Source organism: Lampetra planeri, chromosome 30, assembly GCF_965212315.1.
Source record: "Lampetra planeri chromosome 30, kcLamPlan1.2.h2, whole genome shotgun sequence".
Taxonomy (NCBI): domain Eukaryota; kingdom Metazoa; phylum Chordata; class Hyperoartia; order Petromyzontiformes; family Petromyzontidae; genus Lampetra; species Lampetra planeri.
The window spans coordinates 2715202-2727744 of NC_136136.1; the positions used below are offsets into that span (position 1 = coordinate 2715202).

Genomic DNA, 12543 nt, shown 5'->3' on the forward strand with positions numbered 1-12543 from the left:
TGAATATGGTTATTGATGAAAATACTATTTTATTGTAATGATTATAGATGTTTTAATTATGTGATTTTTTTATTCTACATGCATCTCATTTCCTCATCGAGCTGAGAGCTTTCACCTGGGTAAAGATTAATAAGTCCTATTCCATGTCTGTACATTCAATATATGTTCATGTATAGCACATTTGTTAATCCACTGCTGGATGAGGGCCTCTCCGTGTTATCCAGGTCGTCGGGTTTATTTCAACATTCACTCGTCAAGGTTGGTGGGCAGACATTGGAACATAGTCGAGTACAACAATGGATTTTGCTAGTTTTCTGCTGACAGTGCATGATGGCCACTCATCCAGCACTGTTCGGACCGTCATATGGAGCTGAGACACATACATGGAGATGTTGGTCTGGTGTAACGATTATCACACTAGATTTGCATTCTAGGGTTTAATTCAATTTCCCAGCACAAGAGTTGGAATGGGCACATTTATTAAATTACCCCTGCCTCTGTCCACCCAGCAGTAAAAATGTGTGCAACCACAATTAGTCAGTCTATGGGCAGGTCGTGTGTAGTGGTGTAAAGTGTTGTTACTCCCATCTCTTCTACGATGTTTGGCCAGCATGGAAGAATGGGCCAAATACCCTTTTATGGGACTCTTTTGATCTCCCTGAAGTGGGAGGGCCCTTCCACCAACAGTAGTGTGATCAATATATTTCTGGGCTTGCACCATTTATATGCACTTGGGCTCATTTTTTTACCCATTCATCAAAATTCTCAGGCATTTTCCCTATCATTTGATCAGCTCAATGTAAATCATCTTGCACAGCTGCTTATTAGTTCAGGCATAAATGCACTCCAGACAGCACCACCTTTTCACCGCCTCCATGCGTTTATTTATAAGCTTAACACTACCGTAGATAGATTCACCAAGTCCCATGCAACATTTAAAAAGAAAAATAGAAAAATGAAAACAATTGTAGATATTGGTGTACGATTGTTATGTTGTAACTAAGCAGAATGAACCAATAGCCACGTTACAGTAAATTGACGTTTACTTTAATTGACATTGGGAGTTTTAGCAAACCAGAATGTGTATGCAGGTTTGTCGTTAACATGCCTAGCCTAGGTCTTCAGATAACACAATAGCAAACATTGAGTTTGCGCTATATGAATCACAGAATAACTGGGCTTTGGTTGTCTAAAAAGCTAGTCTGCGAAACAAATTAACCCAAACACTTTGGCAAAGACAAACCCCACAAGCACTTAAAATATACCATAGTGCAAAGCAGTAACATCTGTATAGGATGCAGAGAAACTTGAAACTTGACAAATTGGCAATAAAATTAACAGTCTCCTATGAATTCATTCCAACATACAATATATGTACATGTCTCGGCCAATTCCACCACTCTATTATCAAACTACACTTTTGCTTATTTAAGCTATTTTCATGCATATTAAATAATTAAAATGGAATAAAGATACTGATGGCTGTTAGCTGATTACAGCTGTAAATCCATTATAGACATGTATAACATTTTCTGTAGACAGCATTCCAGTAATTTGTTCCTCTTTAATGAGTAGTGGGCGACACACGGAAACATACGTCAAGATTTGAGTTTTTTCCTCAAGTATGTCCTAAAAATAGCAATTTGTTCTTCGTCGTTTGGTTGAACGCCTTCCACATTCACTTTGCTGTCATCATTTGGACAAATTCTGTAAAACAACAAAATACACAACGTAAGTTTTTTTTCCACACAACAAAATTGCAAAAGAGGAAATGTTTCATATGGCTCATCAGGTTCATGTAATCTGGTTAATGGATGTTGCTACTAAATAAATTCCAATCATGCCTAATTTTGACCACATTTTGAAAGGTATAAATTGTTGTGTGAACAAATATACCTTCAACATGCATATTTGTGTTCAAAATCAGTAAGGCTGAACTGAGATGAATTTACTATATTGGACCAACATTTCTAAAATATCAAAATGCCTTGAATGGTGATTGAAACAAGCCTGGATTTACAAACATTATTTTCTCAAAGCATCGTGGATGCCCAATGCCACAACGGTCGAAGCGTTTTACAATTAGCTCACTTCCCCGCTCCATAATATCTGCTTGTCACAACATAAGATACTTTGTGTAAATAATCTGCCATTTAACACAGCATCAACAAAATTTATGTACCTTCATAGTTGACTTGTCCGTCTCCATCGATGTCAGCCTCTCGTATCATCTCGTCCACCTCCTCGTCCGTGAGCTTCTCCCCCAGGTTCGTCATGACGTGACGCAGCTCTGCCGCACTGATGTAGCCATTCCCATCCTGTGTAAATGCAAAAAATATATAAACTTGTAATCAATTAAACATGACTGCATAACAAAACGGTGTTTCATGCCTGCAACAGATGGTGGAAAACTGCGTGGGTTCAGTTATTGAACCAAAACTTCATCTGGTAATGGTAAGGCTTCATATGCAAGCTGCTTCAAAGCAACTAATTTAGACCACGTGACATCATTAACAATAAAAAGCCATTGTGGTTTTTTTTATGGTCTGAACTTGAACACTGCGGTGTAAAAATGCTTTTTACTAACCCACGTGGGTTTGTGGGACAAACTGCCACAAGGCACAAATTGGCATGCAATACAATTCAGATGTATAAAGCATCTCAATGCAATTGCATCAAAAGGTACAATTTATGAATGAATCACAAAAATCAGTCGGTACATTTGTCGTTTTTACCACTGGTTCTAAAAAAGCTCAAGTTGCTCATCTCACCTTGTCAAACACTCGGAAAGCTTCTCGTATCTCTTCCTCACTATCGGTGTCTTTCATTTTTCTCGCCATCATTGTCAGAAACTCGGGGAAATCAATGGTTCCATTTCCTGAAAACATAAAAAGGGATAAAAAGTTCAAGTTAGGGAAAAAGAAATGGTGCAATTGTTTTGACTTCTTTGTAAATAAATCTATGTTATGAGATCATGTAGCACAAATGGCTGGTACTTCCTACAAATGGTTTTCATTACAAAAAAAGGCCACGCCTATGCCAGGCGATCAACTGAAGAGAAAAGTTAAACTTTCTAACCAATGGCATTCTTGTCATCTTTGCTGATGGCAAGCTACCTTAGGGTGTGAGACAGAAAAAAATAGATGACTCGTGATACTTGACAGGTCTTTGAACGTACCATCGGCATCCACCTCATTGATCATGTCCTGCAGCTCAGCCTCGGTGGGATTTTGGCCCAGAGACCTCATGACGGTGCCCAGCTCCTTGACAGTGATGGTACCGTCGCCATCCTTGTCAAAAAGGGAGAACGCCTCCTTGAACTCTGCAAGGAAAATGAGAGAATTATCAACCGTATAGCGTAGAAAGACAGTTGGGGCAAGCGCTGCAGGCAAGGATCTATTAAGGTCGATGTGCCATGCAAGGAGGTGGTCTGGTCAGCACCACACCCGACCACCATTGTCTCCCAAGTGCTGATGTTGACTACTGCACCGAGTTGACTTCGGTGGGTTCCCAGGCCAGTTCAATAGCACGCCACACTAATGTTGGCCATGGCAGGGTCACTGGATTCGTAGGGCAGTGTGCTAGCCACCACGGCACCACTCTATACCAGCACACAAACACGCACATGCTCACATGCAAAATAGAAAACATTCAGGGAATTGAATAGCTTAGCTCACTACTGTGCAAACTTGAGGCATTTTAATAATGCACAGAATGCATGTGTGGTCTTTAATGATTGCACTTATGGCATAATGGATGTACTCCGTGCTGTAAAATATCCATGCCATGCAAACATGTCACCTACCCGCAATTTGCTCTTCTGTAAGCTGGTCTGCCTGAAAAATTATAGAAATGGAACATGTTAGGGACAGCAGCTTTACAATCAGTGCATTCAAAACCTTTGACACGTATATATCTCAGTCACCGTTTCACATGGACGCACATGGACGCTTTACAATGTTAATGGTGAAATGTATTTATCACGCCACTACGGGCAGAAAGGCCTCCCCGCTAGAGGGGGCTCAAAAGAGCTAATTTCGATGGCATTTTGTCTTCTCTTCCATGCCGACCCAGACGTCTTGCAATGGGTGGGAGTGCCCACACTCTACCCCACCACACGTGATTTGTCGATGGGACTAACTGTTGTGTACCCATAGATATTTATATAAACACGAATGGATGGACAGGAAGGTGAAATTAATCGAATAAACGTGCACATTTTTTTCAGCTGCCGCGCTGGGAGGTCAAATCAAACCGGCGACCTCTGCATTGCAAGTCCAGGATGTTCACCATTAACACCTGGCGGAAGCATCCCCGTTGAACAATGCAAATATATTATGAATATTATGAATGCAAATGTCGTAGAATCCTTTTTGCCGATCCAAAAACCCATGCAAACCGTAACCTCCCCAACCCAACCACACACAATCAATACACGGTCATCCATCAATAGCTCTAGCTCGTGTAGGCAGAGACACTGGCTACCAATGCCCCACGTTGTCACCGATAATGGTTTATACACGCCAAAGCATTAACCTGAATATATTTTGCCTTCTCTATTGTGCTGTATATTAGCGTTACGTATTCGTGTCAAATTTGGTGAGCAAAATGTACAATTGGTAAACAAAAAACCCCCCGTTACTTTTGAATGGGCTCTCCAGCCGCCTTAAAATAGATAGATGCTGGGTTTTATTCATTTAAAATGAGACGAAATAAACGACATCCTTGAAAAAAATATTAAAATCCAGCGAGGCTTCTTTCAATGAAATTGTATTAACTAAACAAAAATGTACGGATACATTTCACGGATATCGTCCACGTAAAAAAATCGTCATGCACAAATATAAAATATATATCGTCAACATAATGTAAAATAAAATGTGTGAACCACGCCGTTGTTATCAGCTATGGCCACTACTGCATCATTGCAAGACATCGTCGTGTGGATCGTGGGATGAGCAATGCCCACGTATTGCGTGTGTATATATATACACACCAGCACGTATTACATCATACTGCACATTACATCCTAATAACGCCGCCATATGTCGCAACGTACACTTTGTCCCAGAAAAACGTTAAATACAAAACATCACTTAAATATTTACTCGTATTCATTAAAGAACCGACCCCCATTTAACCATCCGCATTCATCAACACGCATATCGCCACCATTTAACATTTTTGTTTTACATGCAACGCGCCCTTACGCGTATTCAATTGTCGCGTTTTATAACCATTCGCGCAAGACCACACAAAAAAAACGACGACACCCAACCAAAGTACGTATACGCATTTACCTCAAATTCCAAATCCCACGAATATATATCCACATTGAGAAAAATTAACACGAGCCGCGTTCGAAACACAGCAAAGAAGACAACAACGACGACAACCACGACCTACCATTTCGCGTTCGTGCCGTTCGTTCGCGCGGGGTTTGACAGCTTCGGCTTGCCGCACACCGACGACACACGGGCAACCGGATCACACGCGGCGGTGAAGCGGCCTATTTATTATTATTCGCGCCATAGGCGTGGTGTGTGGTGGGTGGGTGGGGGGGAGCGCAGGAGGGGGGGCGGGGCTGGGCGGGGTGTATCGCTCCGCCTTGTGTCCTTCCGCGCGCCGCATTCGCAACGGCACCCGCCAACACGCATTTGCATTTCCCAGCGCGGATAAGCACCGCCCGCTGGCGCGCCTCGCCTCGACCAATGGGAGCGCGGGGCCCGGCTTATCCGCGCTGGTAAATGTAATCGGGTGTTTGTCACCCCCCCCCCTCTCCACCACCGCCACGGCTCTTTGTTAGAGGCGCCGTGCAGTGGATGGAGCCTGACCCCCCCCCCCCCGGTGCTGTGAGCAGCCTTGAGCCGATGTCATAGCGCACTGCGCTATCAAGCACGAGTCCCGGCCAGCTTCCATTGCTGCTGCTGCTGCTACACGCGATGATAGGCGGGGAGGGAGGGGAGGGGGGGGAATGTTGCGACGCGAGCTGACAAACAGCGGTTGCATCAATCTGCACCGGTCTTCGTCTAGGTCGGCTCGGCCTGAAAATGAATGCGTGGTGGTGATGTTGTTGATGGTGGTGTTGGTGTTGTTGATGGTGGTGGTTGATAGCCGTTGTGCGCTATGCAGACAAAAGGGACACCGGGGCGTGGTGCTGCTCAGAGGGCCCTCTTTGTCTCTCCCGTCGGCCTTAATAGGCGCTCGCTGACACACAACGCTGTGCGTATGTCGGAGTCAACCATTATCATGACGATCTTTGTCGTCTTGGTACGCGTGCACTGTCAGTCGCGATAAAGATGTTGCATCTACGATCCCGTGAACAACAACAAGATGATCATCGGAGCGTGGACACCCTCTAGGTCGACTCAACCTAAAATGTGGTACATTACGTACCGACGGATGTTTTCCTCGCCAAATAAAAATCCCCACAATGTTATTTTGTCCGATATACAACAGCAATTGTGCTCGGTTGCCTCGACATTTAACAACATCCGCCAAACCGTATACGCCCGTACGTGACGTGTTGCCTTGGTATTATTAATGTTACTAAATAGGTGCTCGCGAGCAAAAAGCATTGTAGAGAAAATAATAAAAGATAACCACGTCGGTTAAAATGCAACAGCGAAGGAGAGATAAATAAACGTGATGGAATAAAACGGTGGTGGTGGTGGGGGTGTGGTGGTGTTGTGTGCAATGCAGTGGTGAGACGCCGCCGCTGCTGCGACTGCCGGGCGCGCTATGAGCACTGCGGATGGCGTGACGCACAACGCAGCCACTGCAGCGACACACAAGGGGGTGGTGGTGGATGGTTGGTGATGGTGGTGGTGGTTGGTTGATGGTGGTGGTTGGTTGATGGTGGTGGTTGGTTGGTGTTGGTGGTTGGTGATGGTGGTGGTTGGTGGTGGTGGTTGGTTGGTGGTGGTTGGTGGTGGTGGTGGTTGGTTGGTGGTGGTGGTGGTGAGTTGTGGTGGTTGGTGGTGGTTGGTGGTGGTGGTGGTGGTTGGTTGGTGGTGGTGGTTGGGTGGTGGTGGTTGGTTGGTGGTGGTTGGTGGTGGTGGTTGGTAGGTGGTTGGTTGGTTGGTGGTGGTGGTTGTTTGGTGGTTGGTGGTGGTTGGTTGATGGTGGTGGTTGGTTGGTGGTTGGTTGGTGGTGGTGGTGGTTGGTTGGTGTTGGTGGTTGGTGATGGTGGTGGTTGGTTGGTGGTGGTGGTGGTTGGTTGGTTGGTGGTGGTGGTTGGTTGGTGGTGGTTTGTTGGTGGTGGTGGGTTGGTTGGTGGTGGTGGTTGGTTGGTGGTGGTGGTTTGTTGGTGGTGGTGGGTTGGTGGTGGTTGGTTGGTGGTAGTGGTTGGTGGGTGGTGGTTGGTTGGTGGTGGTTGGTTGGTGGTGGTGGTGGTTGGTGGTTGGTGGTTGGTGGTTGGTTGGTGGTGGTGGTGGTGGTTGGTTGGTGATGGTGGTGGTGGGTTGGTGGTGGTGGTTGGTTGGTGGTGGTGGGTGGTGGTGGTGGTTGGTTGGTGGTGGTGGTTGGTTGGTTGATGGTTGGTTGGTGGTGGTTGGTTGGTGGTGGTGGTTGGTTGGTGGTGGTGGTTGGTTGGTGGTGGTGGTGGTGGTGGTGGCCCCGTGTGGTCGAGACGAACTACGGATTGGCAGCCAACGGAGGGAAACGCGCCCCGGAAGGAAAAAAAAAGAACGTCCGACGTGGAGACGGAGTGATGATATCGTCGTCGGGCCTCAATATCATCCAGAAGCAGTGGATACATCATGGCCGTCGATGGTAATGACGATAGGAAATTCAGAAAGATATCCGTCAATTAAACTTCTGAACGCGTGGATGATTTCCCCATGCGGATTGGTTGGTTGACCATACTTCACTGCGCCGGTCATCGCTTGTTGGTTCACACATCAGTGCTGGACCACTGCTGTTAGTTTAACACGTAGTGGGCTAGATCTCGTAAGTAGAAATGTTGTGTCGTAACCCTCCATCACCCGACACAGCCAATGAGTAAGGGATTTGCCACGTAAACAAAACGCGCCAATTAGTTACCACTCCAGCCCACCGGTGTGTTGGAGAGCAAATCGACAACATTTACAATTTGAGTAGTCCGACGTTTCGCTGGTAATTACATCCAGCATCATCGGGCGATGTGCCAGACTGCTGTTGGTGTGTTTGGTCGCGGCCACGGATCGCCTGTCGAACCCCGTGGGATCGTTCCCCCTTTGCGCTAACCACTGCGCCACCGCTCCACCCAATGGTCATCGCAGCCCCTCCCAATTAAAAAATCCGATTACGTTTGAATGGGCGAAAGTGATCATTGCGATATTTAATTAACGAGGAGGGAAAGACTCCGCCTCTTCTCGCCTTCAGCGGACGGTTTCTTAATTGCGGAATCTGCAATGCTTAATTGGAGGTTGGACTCTTACGTCGTCCTCCACGACACTGCAGAGATAACGATGATATCCTGTCGTGGTGGAGTGGTTAACATGCTGCACTTGCAATCCAGATGTTGCTGGTTGCATCCACTGGCACGGCACTTCTTGGAACAATAGTGCACGTTTCTTAACCCCTCCCCCCCCCGCTGGCCCCCGTCCACCCAGCAGTATAAATGGGTAACACCACCACATTTAATCAGATTCTTTCTTCTGACTGGAGGAATCCGATGAGCGATTAAGCTCTTTTTCACAGGTTGCCATTAGTTACGATAACAAGGAATTAAAACAAAGGGTAGGAGTGAAAAATAGAAAACAAGGTAAACATATCAAGAAAAATAAATAACCAATACATTGAGTATGCAAGTACAAATTCATAAATTCCCGGCGATGTTTCGAGACTAAATGCAAGCTTGGGCAAGGCAGCAAACCAACACCAGTTCCAGACCATACCAAAACCAGCACACAGTCCCTCTTTAAAAGTGCACATTAAAATGTTGTGTGGGCACTCCCACCTCTTATAAGACGTTCGGTCAGCTTGAAAGAGAGATGCGGCTAAATTGCCTCGAGGAGCGGAGCTCGCGAGAGCGCCCTTCTGCCATCAGTGGTGTCAGTGCAGTACTGTAATTGCAGGGCTGCACCTTTATCTTTTACGATTAGCCAATTGCAGGAGTTTACCAAACTCGTCCTCCAAAGGAGATGGAGCGATGAAATCAGCTTGTGTGCAGGATTATTTCATCGCAGAGCGAGATGACACGAGTTTGAAGAGGCCTTCATCCAGCAGTGAACTGACGTTAGCCGATGATGATGATAATGATGATGACAGCATGATAAGCGAAATTCGAAAAGTCAAATAAAAATAATGCACGGCAATGAGCTGATCCGTATGTCGATTGACAGTAATACTGCTACTGTCGTAAGCAACTTAGGCATTACGGCACAGACAATTACATAAGGGCTTACGTGTTGTCAATAATGGCAAAGCCAATCAGGCAAACTGCAATCACTGTTATCGGAATACAGCGTGATGGAGTTTTACAATGTTGCGATTTTGAATTCAACGGGCCCCATTTCTTAAGTGGATAGCTCTTGCCAATAACACTGGTCAGCACGGCAGCAATTGACTATGACCAAAACACTTTAAATGTGGCTTGATCTCGCCAGATCTCTAAGCTGGTTGGAGCCTGGTTAATATATTTTATGGGTGGCCACTGGGTGTTGTAGGTGCGCGGGTACGATGTTGCCAAGTCGTCTTGAGTGTTACCACCCCATCCGCACGCATGGGTGGTTATTCTGGGTATTCCGGTTTCCTCCAACATGAATCCACTCATTAATGGCATTAGCCAAACATTACAAAAGCAAGACCCTCTTCACAATGTATTGAGACTCAGTGAGGATTAGCTCGGTAAATAATTTGTCATGATTATCGTTTAACAGGCGTGACTCTATCGATGCAACCCAGTGTGTTTGATCTGGTCCAGAGTTTGCCCTGCTCAAATAATGATGTTAAACATTGGCCTGGAAGACCCATAGACTGGTGAATTGAATTGAAAAATATATTTTACTTTTATGTGAAGAAAGTGGCTGCTTAAATGGCCATGCCTTGTCCACAAGTCAGTGTCCCCGTGGTCTAACAAGCATTGGGCGGCACATATGTCAATGACCATTGCACACACCAAGGGCAATTACTGTTGACATTCCACCAAATCAGATGCGTAGAAATTGAGGGTTCAGGCAGTGCCACTGCCCATGGGCCCCCTGTGCAGAGGAGGGCAGGCACCGGGCTGCAATAGAGGTGGAGAAATACTCGGGGCGAGTGCTGGTGGTTGACTGGAGCCATGTCCGTGCCGGCTTTAGGCGTATGCAATTGGAGTCATTTGCCCAGGGCGGTGGCAAATTGTTGGGACTCTGGAGGGATAACGGCAATGTCAAATTCTGCAGTCGGGTGGCCGGGATTGGTGGGCTTGTGGGCATGCGAACTGCTCACGTGAGCGTGTGAAATGCGCTATTGGCACGCGAAGACGTGACGTGTGAGGTGACAGTGATAGATCACAGGGGGTCCCATTTTCATTCCTAGCATCAGGACCATTGCCAACGGTGCAACGCCACTGCACCAAATGATGCTCGCCTTTTAGCACAGGCTATCGTAATGAGGCGTTCACCTACTGAATCTCAATAGGTGTACACCTGTCAAAACTAAACCCGCTCTTCATTGGAAGGCAACACAAAGACTCCCATCTCCAATTATTGCTTGATATCCATTTCAAATAAGGGATGAAAGGCTTAATTGATTTGTGAAGATGGACTGAGTTGGGCCAGCGAATCATTATATATACGGAGTGGTAGCTCTTGTAATCTCTCATTTACTTGATACAGCTGTCGTGGCTGTGACGGTTCCACCTGAAGACGGAAGCTTGTGTTGCCTCCGAAACGTCGTGATTTTTATTTAATTTTACTTTTATTTTAATTAAAACATTTTACCTACGTGACTCTACCGAAAAAACCTAAGAATAAGCATTGACTGCCCCATATGCCAACAGTCGTCAATACGCTAGAAAACATTTCAAACAGTGGGGTAGCGTGCATGATTGGCATGGGCTCTGGCGGTTTGATGGTGCTGAAATGTTTCTGCCTCTTCATAGCCTGGCGTCTGGGTCACTCCACTGCCCGCACATTCGATCATTGTACCGCTCATAGCAAACACATTGGTCAATGTTTTCACATCTGTAGTAGTAGCGGTCACCACAATACACGCACACGCGTATCGCGAATTTTGGTCTGAATGAGACAGCGAGGAAAGTGTGGCTGACTTCAGACGCAGCGTGTGTACGAATCCACACTGCGTGATATAATCACGTTCTTCCCTTGACCCCCAGTGCTGTGTTTAACACCATTATTTATTTATTGAACACACCACGCTAGCACGCACGCGGATTTGTCTTGCTGGCACGGCCATCACACGTGACACCACACCGCAAGCAGTGCAGTTCAATTACAATATTATATTCAATTCAATTGACTTTGATTTCAGGCTACGTAAGAGACCAAACAACGTTATTTTCTCCAACGAAAACGTGGGTAAAAATGATTGAACATTGCATCAGCAATGGTTCTGGAGTAGTACATTAATACATAATTAAACATCAAAAACAGCAGCAACAATCAGGTTATAGAGTGCAGCAAATTGAGCATTAATGTGTGCAACATTTTCAAATTCAGAATTATTCAATCATGAACGGTAAACATCAAAACAACATGTTCTAGAATGCTACGAATCACAATTCACAAATAGTAAATATAACAGCAAAAGGTTCTGGACTGCTACCATGTAAACAATCACAAGCAGTGAACATCACAACCGCGAAAGGTTTTCGCGTGCCACAATTCAACATTAATCACTTACCAATCGTACACAATAATTGCTTGATATCCTCACCTCCGATAAGCACGGTTCGCTACGTACGGTGCGAAAGAAGTTCACCAGATATGCATACATAAACCTGTCACCGCGAACATTGGACAATGAATGGCTAGGTCCTGGTGTCAGTGAATTGCTCTGCGGGCCATAATGGATTTTAAACCTCACGTCATTAGCATCTTCCTACCCCTAGACGTATGCCACTGACTGCTTTTTTTGTCACATAAAAACAAAATCGACACGAGAACAATAGGAAAAACAATGAGTACTTGCGTAAGGATTGGTTTTTAAGGTTGCTTCAATTTACCTTTCATTCAAACTGCCAAGATTAAGGTCTTTGGCAGACGCGATAACTTTCTGTTGTCAATGTATTCATTAACATTTTTCAACAATGGCATCAACTTCATATTGGTAGCCTTTGATTTAATGAATTGCTGTAATTGTACGGCGCAGTCCCTTAGCCGACTATTCCCAATTCTTCTCACGTATCCAAAGGACCACCTTAAAGCAGGATAGTATAAGACAGAGTATATATATAGCGAAGGCTCTATTGCCACGGGACACTGTGTCATTTGCTGAACCAATGCTGCACATTGAATAAAAATAAAAGGAAATATATTGCAACAACTGTTACATAACTTTACTGTGGCTGGCTAGAAATGCGCTATGTTCACAGTTAGTATTTAGTTTTAACTTGTG

The 12543-nt window shown here is 45.3% G+C and overlaps 1 protein-coding gene across 1 annotated transcript; it reads right to left on the reverse strand.

The window, feature by feature from the left end:
• Positions 1-861: 861 nt before the first annotated feature.
• On the reverse strand, positions 862-5574 carry LOC144728798 (calmodulin-1-like). Its single transcript, XM_078608458.1, has 6 exons — positions 5407-5574; positions 3806-3836; positions 3179-3322; positions 2772-2878; positions 2183-2318; positions 862-1707 (listed from the first exon to the last, which is right to left on the reverse strand). The coding sequence occupies exons 1-6, from the start codon at positions 5407-5409 to the stop codon at positions 1679-1681; spliced, it is 450 nt and encodes a 149-aa protein (XP_078464584.1). The 5' UTR covers positions 5410-5574; the 3' UTR covers positions 862-1678.
• Between the last annotated feature and the right edge of the window lie 6969 nt (positions 5575-12543).

Bases quoted from the DNA above. Each gene is read 5' to 3' on its own strand.
- LOC144728798 (XM_078608458.1), bottom strand. The intron at 2,879-3,178 runs GTACGTTCAAAG...TTATGTTTTCAG, and splicing joins CAATGAGGTGGATGCCGATG to GAAATGGAACCATTGATTTC. The intron at 1,708-2,182 runs GTACATAAATTT...GTTGTTTTACAG, and splicing joins CGGACAAGTCAACTATGAAG to AATTTGTCCAAATGATGACA.